The 13,588-nt window shown below is 44.6% G+C and overlaps 1 protein-coding gene across 4 annotated transcripts in view; it reads right to left on the bottom strand.

Moving 5' to 3' along the window:
- Positions 1 to 7,980: 7,980 nt before the first annotated feature.
- The window catches only part of ep300a (E1A binding protein p300 a), a 32,742-nt gene continuing 27,134 nt past the window's right edge, over positions 7,981 to 13,588 (bottom strand). For all 4 annotated transcript variants that reach the window (XM_034707329.1, XM_034707328.1, XM_034707330.1 and 1 more), the window contains exons 26-31: positions 13,401 to 13,514; positions 13,105 to 13,270; positions 12,766 to 12,933; positions 12,515 to 12,676; positions 12,037 to 12,318; positions 7,981 to 11,932 (exon numbers count right to left, since the gene is read on the bottom strand). In XM_034707329.1, coding sequence (XP_034563220.1) covers positions 8,654 to 11,932; positions 12,037 to 12,318; positions 12,515 to 12,676; positions 12,766 to 12,933; positions 13,105 to 13,270; positions 13,401 to 13,514 — 4,171 coding nt within the window. In that variant the 3' untranslated portion in view covers positions 7,981 to 8,653. The remainder of the gene's footprint in view (positions 11,933 to 12,036; positions 12,319 to 12,514; positions 12,677 to 12,765; positions 12,934 to 13,104; positions 13,271 to 13,400; positions 13,515 to 13,588) is intronic.

Below are 13,588 nucleotides of genomic sequence, written 5' to 3'. Positions count from 1 at the left end.
CATGGCGGCCTCCTTATGTGGATATATCAAAAACAAAACAATTTTATACTGAGGTGATTGCTAATGCTGATATATTTTTATGTCTTGGGAGGGAGGGACTTGTGTGCCTTTATTTAGAGGATAGGACAGCGGAGAGAGTATGAAACAGGAGGAGAGAGTAGGGAACAACATGCAGCAAAGAGCTGCAGGTTGGGATCGAACCTGGACCACCTGCTTCAAGCACTATAGTCTCTGTACATGGGGCGCAACTTCACCACATTTCCAAACCAGCATCTCTTTATATGCTAATTTAATTTAAATAATAATATATTTAATTTGTACCACGTCTGCCCTGTGATGGGTTGGCGACCTGTCCAGGGTGTACCCTGCCTTCCGCCCGAAGCCAGCTGGGATAGGCCCCAGCCCCTCGGGACCCCTGACGGGATAAGCGGTCAAGATAATGGATGGATGGATGGATGTACCACATCTGTTCTGCTAAATGCTGCTAAAAACTACACACTGTACCTTTAAAGGAAACCTCAACAGTGTCTAAAGCCCACTGTCAACTTTGACGCCTGTACTCTATCAGTGACATTGCAAAAACCAGGAGATTTCACAGCTTTTCTCCCCTCTAGACCACTTTAGACCAGATACTGATCCAAAACCAACATAATTAGACTTGTCAGATCTAGGCTAGATGATCCCAGAGAGGCTTCAGACTTTTCAGAACACAATTTCAGATTTGTGAAACCTTTATTCTACTTCTGAAAATGCACAAAATGAACTTGTACTGCTTTTTTTTGCAGCCTCACAAATAGAATAAAGGTTTCAAAGTTGACAGTGGATTTTTGACTCTTACCTAAAATAACTCACACGCTTCCAGAGGAGTCAGAGGCTCAAAGACGGAGAATCAGACGATCCGCACTGCGAGCGAGGATTCCCTTAACTTTTCCCTGTAGCAGTTGAAGCGTTGTTTCTCTGTCTGCATGTGTCTGATGGTTTGAAAGTATTCATAGCAATACGTTTGATAAAGTTGCCTTGATCACACGACTCATGAAGTGTTTCTCTGAGACAACTTATGATCTGTGTGGAGGAGGCTTGTCGTCCATGATGTGATTTATCAAAATACAACATCAGCTGTAATCAGCTCTACAAAACTATTGAAACAATGACTTCAGAAGGTTCCTATATAACGTCAGATATCACATCACAATCAGTGCATTAGATGAAGGGATGCACATCAGGACGTCTCTCTCTCTTTCCCTCTCTCTCTGATAACCTGCAGATCATTTTTCAGAAGCTCCACGACATACAAACAAGCGACAGAGAGCCACTAGTTCAGTTCAAGTTAGTAATAGTACTAAGTTTTAGTCTCTGTCTTGGAAACACTGTCCTTACTGCCATCAGTGTTTACTCAGTTATATCACAACACCCTTATATCTTTCATAGCTTCACAAGCTTAATGGTGTGAAGAAGAAGAGTTCTCTGTGCATGTAAACCAGGCCACCGTTTCTATCTCTCTTCCACAGTAGGCTCAACATTCATTACTGACCTCATACTCGTACAGTCGTAACACATACTCTAAACTACAGTGAGGTGGGTGTAGCTGTTGGTCCCATACTAACACACAGTGCTGTACCTGTGAACACATAGACTGTTACTACCCAGCAACACGTGGCTTAATCTTGTATGCGTTTCAAAATTCTCTGAGTGAAGATTTGATCCGCCTGCATGCTTTTCTCCTTCCAGTACAGTTTGATCAATGCAAAGACACATGGTGTAGTTTCCTGCCTTCAGCTTGGTCTTCATATTGAACATATAACACACACAAACACAGGTTATGACTTAGTTATGTACCAGAATTAGAGAAGAGAGATGAACAATGGAACCGCACTGTATTAACTGATCAGAGTCAGAGTTTGTAAGCTTGTGGGGTGTCTTTGTACAGTTTGTCTAACAGGGTAAACCACACAGTCAAAACTGCAAATATATCAGTTTCATACCATAAATAACTGCACCCAATCGACAAAAGATGCTGTTGTGTAGGGTGAGGATTAATTGCCTGATGGGAAGTGAGAAAAATTAAAAAGGAAAAAAAGCCTGACTCTCAGCCCCGCCTGGCGGTCTAACCCTGCTGGCTTCGTGCCTGGAGAACACAGGAGCTGATGTGATGTGTCACGTCTGTGGAATCTCCCACAGAGGCATCCCATTGGTCAGCAAGATGTTTGTCCCGCACTGATGGATGATGGGTCTCGTGATCTCTAAACTGTTTGCGTGTGACAGTGAAGCTGCAGGGAACGGAAGTGCCTGATGTTGCATGTTTTTGTTGTTTTGTCTGCAGGGCTCTCTCTCTCTCTCTCTCTCTCTCTGTCCTTTACACACACACACACACACACACACACACACACACACACACACACACACACACACACACACACACACACACACACACACACACGCACACACGGACACACACGCACGCACACACACACGATATGGTTTCTGTACCCCGAAGGCATGAACTTGGCCTCATGCTACAAAGACTTGAACTACATGGAAACTTAAGAGGAGAGAAGTCTGAGGGGACTGCAGGAGGAAGATGTATTTTTAAAGTCATTATTTTTCTACATTAACCTGAATGTATATTTATTCTTTAATTGAACTGCTGTGTTTATCATTCTGATGACTCAGCAGAATCGTTTTTATACAGTTTGTGATAACCACTGAGCTGATGCCATATTTAGATGTATGTATGTAAAACAAGCACCTTGATATGACTCTGTGGCCTGTGTGGTTGCTTGTGCTGCTTTCGTCCTCCACTGAGTGATTAACTTTGCACTTTATTGTAATGTAAACATGCTCCCTCTATCAAGTGTCATTGTGTATAGAAATATGTTGTTATAACAAATAAATGTTGCTCGTGTTTAGTATCATTGTTGTTCAGTTACGTATTGACATACAGAAAAGATTACTTTTAGTAAGACTGAAGCACTAATTGAACACTCAGAAGTTTAAATATGTCTAAGGATTAATCAAATGATCACAGGTGAGCTATGACAGAGTTCTGTATTTTTATCTAAAGGGAGGGTGGTGTGAGTTTTACAGAGAGGATGATACAGGAGAGCTGAATTGTTACTCATCCCCACTTTATAGTTTTCGGTTCAAGTACAGGTGAATCTAAAAAACTGACACAATAATGTCAGGGTCCGTAAACCATGTATTAGTAGTTTTGACGCTGTGGGCAGGTGCTAAGTCTACAGGAAAAGGAAATCAGCATCTCAATAAAGCTATAGCCTCTGTATGTGGGACGCTTAGAATACTAGGCCACCAGCGCCCCTTTTTTGTACATTGTAAGGTTGTAGACCATAAATATCAAATTTAAAAAAGAAAAATGCTTCAAACAGTTAGGTTAACATGTAATGAGACAAGAATATAGTAAATTACTGATAGAAAATAAAGGACATGATCGTTTTAGTTGCACCTGTATAATTGTCGCTCTATGCAGAGGACAAGATTTATCATCCACTCAGTTCCTCCTGGCTGTAAGTGGGTAAGGTAGGTTCTACTCTCGGCTATGAAAAGTCCAAAAAAGGTGTTTGTATCCCAGGCTCCAAAAAATGAGTGACCAAAAAGTAGCTTGGAGGGAGCCCCACAACTACTTGACTCCCTTTTTTCACATCCTCACACTCGAGAGCAGATAATCTAGGTGCTTATTAGAAAGTTTTTATCATCATTACTCTGGCTATAGATACATTTAGGACTGAGGGACTTCTGAGAGAGGACGTGAGAGGTGTTTCTTTGTCTGGCTGTTCAGTTAGAGAATAGCAAACTGTGCTCACATCCATTAATGCACTTCAAGAGTTAACAAGAAAAGTTTGTCATGTAATTTTTTGTATTTTTCTATTTATATTTCTTTTCTGAAAAGTATGGCTGAAATTATCTTTGGACGGTTGTAATGTCACTCTGAAGTGCCCATTAGTGGTTTCATTGTGTACTTAATTTCCCTTTGAAACTTTGGGATGAATTTGGGTTATGCTTTCATAAACTAATTGTTCTTTGGGCCTTTTAGACTAATGATGATATGAGTCATATTAGCTTGTGCCATATATTAACCTAAGTCAATGAGCGTGTCCAGATAAAATAATAATTCCTAAGGGTCCTGTCTTTTGTGGCTAGCACAAATGTTTGCTGTCCTTCATACCCAGAACTGCCCAGGTGAAGGATTCTTAGTCTACATTTTCATGATGTTACTGGAAGAAGTGTTCATGTTTCATTTTTTTTTACTCTTGAACAAAGACTCTGTTATATGAGTTACCAAATCTCAGAGTAGACTTCTTTAAAGTCTGATAGCTAACAAAATCTTTGGGGTGTAGACCGGTAGAGTCAAGGATCTCAATCAAAAGGCTGCATGCATGCCAAAGGGCAAGACACTTAACCTTTTATTGCTCCTGGTGACACAACCAGTCAGTGTGTGTATGAACAGGACTGGTTCATTCTGATGGTTTCCTACCATAGCATCATCTGTCATCAGTGTATGTAGTGGGGGTAGTGGGTGAATGTGACAAGTAGCGCTAGAATAGAGCTTCTCTGAGAGCTCAGAAAGACTAGAAGAGTTCCATATAAGTTTACGTTAAGGTGTTGCCTTAAATTCGGGAGCAGGACCACTCCTAAACCACACCCTCAAGCCTTCTTAAACGTAGCCAGCCTACTCCAACCATTTGTCTGGGATTCTTCAACCCACCCTCCCTCACCTTACTCTACTTCAATTAACCTTGTTCCTCATCCCCTTCTACTCAACTTGTACTCTTCTATGCCCTCATCTAATTCCAGGTAGGGCCTGGGTCAAGATCGACTCTGGCAGGATAACACTGAGACAGAACCCCCATCCTAAGTATCCTTCTGCTGGGCCACACTATGCACAAATACTTCATTAAATGTTTAAACTCATATCCTTGTGTGGTGTGGTCATTGCTAGTGAAACAGTTACCATTTATCATTGAGGTTGAAGCCCCCACATAAGCTTGAAATCTATCACCTCAGATTCATTTGACATTGGACGTCCCCTCGGAAGAACTCTGAATAGAAAGTAGTAAAGTCATCTCCGAGGTACTCTGAATAGAAAGTAGTAAAGTCACCTCCAAGGAACTCTGAATAGAAAGTAGTAAAGGCAAAATTTTAAATTTGATTTGTGATCAAAGATTTTCTTTTATTTCGATCTTTTTTATTTTTTAACAGCTAACATTTACTTAAAGCAGAAAAATTATGAAATAATGAAATTATAAAGGTCGAGTGTGTCAGTGTGAGGAGTGAGTTAATGTATGTATAAGTCCTTTGTTTTTTCTCTGTTCTGTTTGTGAATCTTGTTTTGTTTGTTTGTTGTTTTGTGTTACTGTTAATTTAATTGTCCCCTGTGTTTTATTGTTTTATTGTTTTATTTGTTTTGGTGTCATGTGTATAAGGTTAAATGTGAATAAAAAAATATATATGTACAAAAAAAGTGTAAATGAAGGTTTAAACAGCATTTTGTTGAAGGATTTAGCGAAAATTAAATTACATTAAGTGACACATCCAGTGTACTTACAGAACATGATGGAGTTAAAAGTTGTTCTTACCCTGTGAGATATAAGAGTTGTTATACTTACCCAAATTAACATTTTTTTCTCCTTTCCTGTTTTCCTCCAATGTTTTATATATTCACAAGTTTAATTATTGATGTTAGTGATAAACTTTGTACCCACGTGTGACATGAGGGAGGGATAGGGAAGATTTATGTTTGCACAGGCTTCTGATTGCTGACCTGTTTATTTGATATGTTTGATCACAGGTTGCCTAGATATTTCCAGCATGTTAACAGGAGCACGGACAGAAATTAAACTTTATATAAATAAATAAAATATTACTTATCATTGATATTAAAGGAGATCACAATGATCTTCGTTTGCCATCTCTATCCTGTGATGTCTCGTCAGTCACTGGTTAACAGTTAAACAGGTGGATATGAATAATAGGCAGATATCAGCCTTTAGTTATGTCTGTAATAGATGGCCAAAATATTGTTCTGGCTCTAATTAAAACTCATTTTAAAGCAAAAAAAATATAAAACATTATTTTTCATCTAATTCCTTTTTTTGTCAAGTTATATTTTGGGGCTTTGGGCCTTTATTCGATGGGACGGCTGAAGAGAGACAGGAAATGTGGGGAATAGAAAGCGGTGGAAGACATGCAGGAAATGGTAGCGGCCAGGAATCGAACCGGCGACCCCTGCGACAAGGACTGTAGCCTCTGTAAATGGAGTGCTTAGTCCACTTGGCCACCAGTGCCCCTTTTCATCTAATTTTGCTCGTATTTCTTCATTAATCAGCCGAAAACAATATTTCCTAAAGGTTCACAAAAGATGCAACAAAATGTTTTCAATGGTACAAACATACTTTATTGTACAATTAATTTATTGGCAAAAAACAATCAGACCACCAAAATAACTTAAAAAAAAACCTAATGAAAATGGAGCAACAGTTATTTTTGCTTTCTCTCAGCAAGCACCAAAAATTGTTAACAAGAGGAACGAAAAAGTGGTCAAAGATTCCATTTTAATACTAAACAAATATTTAAATAGTCTTATTTCCAGTCTCTTTTAAGGAGAAGAAATGATTAAAACAAAACTATTTGTTCAGTTGCCATCGGTTTGTACAGTGATTCAGTATGTTTACAACTATATTCATGTACATGAAACATTTCTTAAAAAGGATGGTAGAATATACTCCACGGCCTCCCCAGGGCAAACTGAATGACTGTCTGCAGTGTCTTTTTGCATCACCATAACATCTTTAATACAAAACAAAATGTTTTATCTAATAATTCCTGTAGCTTCAAGTTTTATTTCCAAAAAATAAAATTAAATAATATATCTATATATAAAAGACAGTTTTTCCTTGTTTTTTCTTATAAAATAAGTCTCAAGATATATTGCCACCTGGTTCTGATGCGTCCCCTCTCCATACCCAGCAAGCCCAACCTTTTGAGAAAAATAGTGAGCATGTGAATATTGTGTCTTCGTCCTCTCCATAAAAAGCTAAATGACCAGATTTAAACTCTTTCAGATCACACCTTGAATCAACCCGTGCCTCGGCTCCGCTTCTTGCAGGTTTCACGTTAAAGTTTGGAGATTGTTCAGGTGTGTGACTTGATGCAGTAACCCCTCCCCCCCAAAAAACCTTGTCAAAAATACACAGAAAAAGGCGCATTGGTGCTTGTGACCGACTACACCCCACACTGTACCTTTTAGAAAAAATCTCAATACTGTACAGTAGCTCAGGAGTACTTTTGTAGTTTTTACAGATACAGCAAATATCCAATCAAACAAGAGGGGAAACAAGCAGCAGAAAAAAGCTTCTCTGCTCATAAGGTTTAAAGTATGTACAGGTTGTTTTTTTTTTTTTACATCTTTCACTTTCATTACAAAAACAGTATCTAAGTCCACCATTTCTTATTTGTACAGTACTAACATTGAAATAAATCTTGTGGCTGAGAGGCAGTCATGAGGATGAGGAGAGGACAAGGAAACCGTTTGGGAGGATGAGGATACAGGCAGGATTCTCTCAAGCCTCTGCAGCCCAAAAAACAACTTGATCCACCTCTTCCACATGTCACAGTTCATCAACAAGGCTTTCATATATTTACAACCTTCTAACTTCAGCACACTGACAGCTAGATGATCAGATATCAACAGTTCATCCCTCCATTTATCAAAGGGGGGGGGGTGGAAGGGGGATAGGTTGGGGGGGGGGGGGGGGGGGGGGGGGGGGCACATTCATAGGATAACTGAAGATGGAGGGTGGAGAGGTGGCCCATGGGTGCAAAGGGGGTTTGTTCTGCAGATCTGGACATTGAAAATTGTGACCAAACCCACTTTTTAATGTCACCCACTCCCCAAAACACTGTTGAGGTTTCATTCAAACTGATAAACCCTGCCAAAGAAACAAATAAAGCACAAAAGAAACCTGGTGAAGTTTAACTGCATTTAACACCCTCCCACCCGCATAGCAAATCATACAAAGTCTACACATGTGAAGTGTTGCAGTCGCTGTACAATGTTGTAAAAACTGTCCAGAAAAAAGAAGATATGTTGACGCTTGTTTTACAATTCCATGAAGGGGTGGGAAAAATCAATTCAGAAATAAAATATACTTACTCTGCAAAATAGATACAATTATGACTGAGTATTTGAAGCAGGAAACAAAACAATAAAAAAGGTACATCGTGTCAACTCACTTTAATTTTTAGCCACATTTAAAATCTTAAAAATATTCATAAAAAGGCAAAAATTCTCAGTCCCCAAAAATATTGTGTCATAGACTAAGGAAGAAATATCTTCAACCTGAAACACTGCCCTTCCACCTTTTTGTACACAATTGGCAAAAATATATAGATATATATTAACAGCAATAACTTACCATTGTTTTAATTTATTCATTTATTGACTTCTAAGATTTATGTTGCATCTCCCATAGGAAGGAAGCTTCAGTTCTTATTTATACATCACAAAAATATTTAAATAAAAAATAAAAACTTCTAAAACCACAAAGCCGTAGTCCCGCCTCGCTCTCCTCTCATGGCAGTTTGTTGTTCGGGGCGACCGATCAGAGCGTCAACGTACAGAGACAGACTTGAGTCAAGGCTACATCAGGTCTAAACTGTTGTGGTTAATGTTCGTCCCCAGCTCCTGGTTGCTGTTGTTGCTGTTATTATTCCCCCCCATCATGTCCGACTGCCCCCCCTGCATCCCCGTCATCCCGCTCAGCTGGGACATGATGGAGTTCTGGTCCGAGCTAAACTGAGCAGAGTCTACAGAACCGCCCGGCTGCTGCGATAACGCCTGCTGCTGGGGTTGTGGAGGTTGGGGCGGGGCCATACTTGGGTGATGTTGCCCTAAGTGGGCCGGGTGGGGTGAGCCAGTCTGAGTTTGTGGGGAGATGCGGTGAGGAGAGGGTTGAGGCTGGGGTTGGGTGGAGGGCTGCATGCGTGGGGACGGGCTGGAGTGCGGAGGTTGTGACTGAGGCCGAGGTGAGGGCTGAGGTGACCGAACCTGACTGCTCAGCGAACCTGTGGGACCGAGTCCTCCTTGTCCTTGGAGATGTGGGTGGGGGGACTGCGCCATCTGCTGCTGGGGACTCATGGGACTGCTGTGGTGAGCAGGAGAGCCCCCACCCAGGTGCTGCTGCTGTAGGAGCCTCTGGTGGATGTTCTGGTGAAGCATGCTCTGGGTTGTCTGTGGAAGGGGAGGTCCACCACCCCCTCCACCCTGCTGCTGTGGCCCCTGCCCTGGGCCGCCTTGTCCTGGCTGGAGCGGTGGTCCTCCTGATCCTCCAGAGCCTCCACCAGGCCCTCCGTCTTGTCCTTGAAGTCCACCCATTGAACTCTGCTGCTGCTGCTGCTGCTGCTGCTGCTGTTGTTGTTGTTGTTGTTGTTGTTGTTGCTGCATCTGCATCTGATGCTGCAGTCGCTGTTGGATCGCTGCAGCTACCTGGGACATGGAGTTGGGGTAGCCTTGCTGTCCCTGAGGCCCTCCTTGCTGCTGCTGGGCCCCCCCTCCACCTCCAGGCTGTGGTTGCGAGGAGGGGGGTATCCCTGGTTGTCCCTGGCCTGGCTGCATAAAGCCCTGCTGGCCCTGCTGCTGCTGAAGTGCTTGAGGCTGTTGGAACTGTCCGTGGTTACCCATCTGTTGTTGTTGCTGCTGCTGCTGCTGCTGTTGTTGTTGTTGTTGTTGTTGCTGCTGCTGTTGTTGTTGTTGTTGATGTTGTTGCTGCTGTAGGTGTCGTCTCATCAAAAGCTCTCTGAACTGTGGCGTCATGTTGGCCATGGTGCCTTGTTGCCCTGCTTGCATTGCTCCTTGTTGTTGTTGTTGTTGCTGTTGTTGTTGTTGTAATGCAGCCATTTGCTGTTGCTGTAGGTTTCCAGGCAACATTGGGCGCTGTTGTTGTTGTTGTTGTTGTTGCTGCTGCTGCTGCTGCTGTTGTTGTTGTTGCAACTGCTGAAGCTGAGCCATGGTGGGCATGTTCCCTCCACCAGCTCCACCCTGAGCCATGTTCATTCCTGGCTGGCCTTGCTGGTTCACACTAACCTGCTGCTGCCCATCCATGTTAGCCCCAGGCAGCCCTCCAGCAGCTCCGGGGAACCTCACACCTCCAGGTCCCCCTTGTGGAGGCCCTCCTGGCCCTCCTGGTCCCCCCTGAGACCCTTGATACCTGGCTGCTCTCTGCCTGATGAAAGCAGCCATCAGAGTGGGGTTTGAGCGCAGGATGTTGAGGACTTGCTGCTGCTGGAGAGGTGAGCTCGGGGAGCGCAGGGTTCTCAGGAGGTCTTGTAGTGCTGCCTGTGGAAGGTTTCCTGATGCAGCCGCACTTGCAAGTGATGCAGGCGTCCCTGCTGCTCCTCCTGCTGCACTCATCACCTGCATCAGGCCGCGGGCTCCTTGTTGTAGTTGTTGCGGAGTCATGGGCTGCTGCTGCTGCTGCTGCTGCTGCTGACCAACAGCCGGCTGCTGTTGCTGTGCCATGTGACCCATCATGCCAGGCCTCTGTTGTGGGTTCATGGCTGGTCCTCCGGCCCCCCACTGCTGGTTTCCTGGCTGAAGTTGTCCACCTGCTCCCTGCTGGACTTGCTGGAGCTGCTGCTGAACTTGAGGTGGCAATTGGGACTGAGGACCACCTTGCTGCATCCCTGCTAGCATTCCCTGCTGCTGTGGGTCTAACATAGTCCTGCCAACAACTGCCTGAGCCTGGGGAGGCATGCCCTGGGCCCCTAAATGGGGCATGCCCATCTGGTTTTGGGTGTTTTGGTGGTGAGGGTGTGATGGTATCATGCCCCCTTGTCCAAGGCCACGTATCTGAGCCTGAGCCTGGGCCTGAGCCATCTGTCTCTGGGTCTCCGCAAGGCGCTGGATCTTCAGGGCCGTCTCCACAGCAGCCAGAGGGGGCCCCTGCTGCTGGCCTTGTACAGACATGGGCCCCTGACTCTGGTTGGGTTGTTGCTGCTGCTGGGGTGGGGTAGCAGGGCCCAGTCCAGGTTTTCCAAGGGACTGGTGGAGAGGAGAGGCTCCAGGTGGTCTGGGGTTGTATGGAGGCAGACCACCTGGATGCTGCTGTTGGAGCTGCTGGACATTGGGAGGCTGCTGCTGGAGCTGGGGCACCATCTGTTGCTGGGGAGAGTTCATCATCCCCCCTCCACCTCCTCCTGGCACTGACTGAAACTGATGGAGATGGTGTTGAGGGGGCATGGCACCACTTTGCTGTTGAAGCTGCTGTTGCTGGCCTGGATTCCCCATTCCCCCCATACTGACTCCCTGCTGCTGAGGGAGTGCAGCCATGTTGCCTTGTGTTGGTGTCTGAGGGGTAGGAGGCTGTGTGCCCACTGATGTAGGCGTACCAGGACCGGTTGCTCCATTGTTGGCTCCTGGAGATGGGAGGCCGTTGCCCCCAGGAGCTCCTCCAGGAGCTGCCTGGCCGACTCTCTGCATGCTGGCCATCCTCCTCCTGAGCATCTGGGCCTGCTGGAGCCGGTGCTGCAGCTGCTGCTGACGGAGCTTGTGCTTGATGTTCAGGCAGAACGGGACCGGGCACTTGTTCTCCTGACAGTGCTTAGCATGGTAGCAGCACAGCGCAATAAGCTGCTTGCAGATGGGGCAGCCACCGTTGGTTTTCCTCTTGCAGCTTTTTGTGTGCTGAACAACCCGTTTCATCTTCTGGCAGGACGGCAGAGAGCAGTTTGCGTTTCGACACTGGCAGGCGTGGACGAGGGACTGGATGCAACGCTGGATGCTGAGGCGACGAGAGTCTCCTGGACTCTGAGTGGTAGCTGCGGCTTGGTTGCTGCTCTCGTCATCTAACCCGAGACCTAACTTCTCCATCTTGTGCACATGGCCCTTAGTGTTATAACATGTGATGCAGAGGTCGTAATCCTGTGAAGGACAGATAGAAAATGTTCAGAAGCAGGCAAGTCGGCAAGCAACGACAAAAGAAAATGTGCAGAAACCCCATATCCCAAATCAACATCCCAGCTCACCTCACAGACGGTGCAGTGGAAACGAGTCTCCACATGGTGCTTGCACTCATTACAAGTGTAAACGAATCGATCCTGGCTTTGGTTATGTAACTCCACCAACATGCACATGGAGCTCCACTTGGACCTTCTCAGAGAGCTAAACTCTAGATGTTTGTCCCGGGCTATTGTCAAGAAAGCATCACGGCCATCCATGAGGTCACATGCCATCAGGGGATCTGCGTCCGAGATAGGCGGCAAGGCGTTTGCCATGGGACCAGCCATCAGCCGGATCACAAAGAACACCTGGGACAGGGAGAAGAAAAACAGATGATCCACAGCTGAAATGTGATCTCACCAAACTTACCAAACTCTGCACCAGAATTTAAATAATCTGTAAAATGTCAATAAGTGAGCGATCTACCAGCTCATTCATTCATTCAGCAGGATGCAGGAATTCAAACTGAGTGCATGAGCAATATATCATCTCTTCATCTCATACCTCCTTGTGTTTTTCCATCGTGGCGTAGAGTTTCTGTGAAAGGTCATTCGACACATTAGGCATCCCTGGCTTCTTCTTATTGGCTCGGCTCAGACTGCTCTTGTTCTTACTCGTTTTCTTGTTGTTCTTCTTCTTTGCGTTTTTGCTGTCACCTTTTGTGTCCTGCAGGAGAAAGAAAAGAACATAGGTGACTACATGCAGGGAGAAACAGCACACTTCTAACCGTGATGATGGATCATAAGCATTCTTACATCAATACTCTCGTTGGAAGTGCTGTTCTCCTCTCTTTTCCTTTCCTCCTCCTCCTGCTCCAGCTCTTTGATGCTCTCCTCCAGCACATTGGGCCAGAAGTCACCCTCAAAATAAGGCAGCTCATTGGCACTGGTCAAACGATCCTCTGTCGCCTGCTTGAAGATATCCTTTTGAGGTAAAATGAAATTGAAGTTAGTGTTTTTCTTCAAACTGTTGTGCTTCACACACTGGAGACGTTTAGTCAAAAGGGTTAAACACTATGTTTGTAAAATACAGGATGACCAACCCCTTTAGTTGGTCCTCAAACACATCAAAGAATCTGAATATAGCCCTCCTACCTTGTAATCATGCACTATCCGCTCTGCCACAGCTTTGTCTAACATCTTCTTGTACCACTCCTGGAGGCGTTTGGGCTTTGGGATCTTCTGATCTGCCGGGTGACAGTGGAAGATGTAGTCGTCCCCTTCACTAGGCGGGCAGGCCCAGATGTGACCGGTGGTGTAGCTGAAGAGGAGACAAGATTGAACACAGTAAGAGAAGATGATTTCAGGAGTAAGACAAATACGCTCAGTGATGGGAGAAGTCTGGATAAGGGTTGCATAAGCATTTTAGTCATTCATTAACAAGTACTCACCCTAATTTCTTGACATACTCCAAGTAGCCAATGAGGATTTCATGGTAGACCGCTGTTCTTAAAGAGCGAGGCCGAAAGAAGTGTACGCTGTCAAGGTAGGAGATGTAAACTCGCCTAGGTGGATGAAAGAGAGAATGTTTGAAATACTGCAAGAGCTGCAATTTCAATTAACTTACAAAAAAAACTGA

This window comes from Notolabrus celidotus, chromosome 18 (genome assembly GCF_009762535.1).
Source record: "Notolabrus celidotus isolate fNotCel1 chromosome 18, fNotCel1.pri, whole genome shotgun sequence".
In the NCBI taxonomy this organism is placed as follows: domain Eukaryota; kingdom Metazoa; phylum Chordata; class Actinopteri; order Labriformes; family Labridae; genus Notolabrus; species Notolabrus celidotus.
This window is presented reverse-complemented; position numbering and strand designations above follow the sequence as displayed.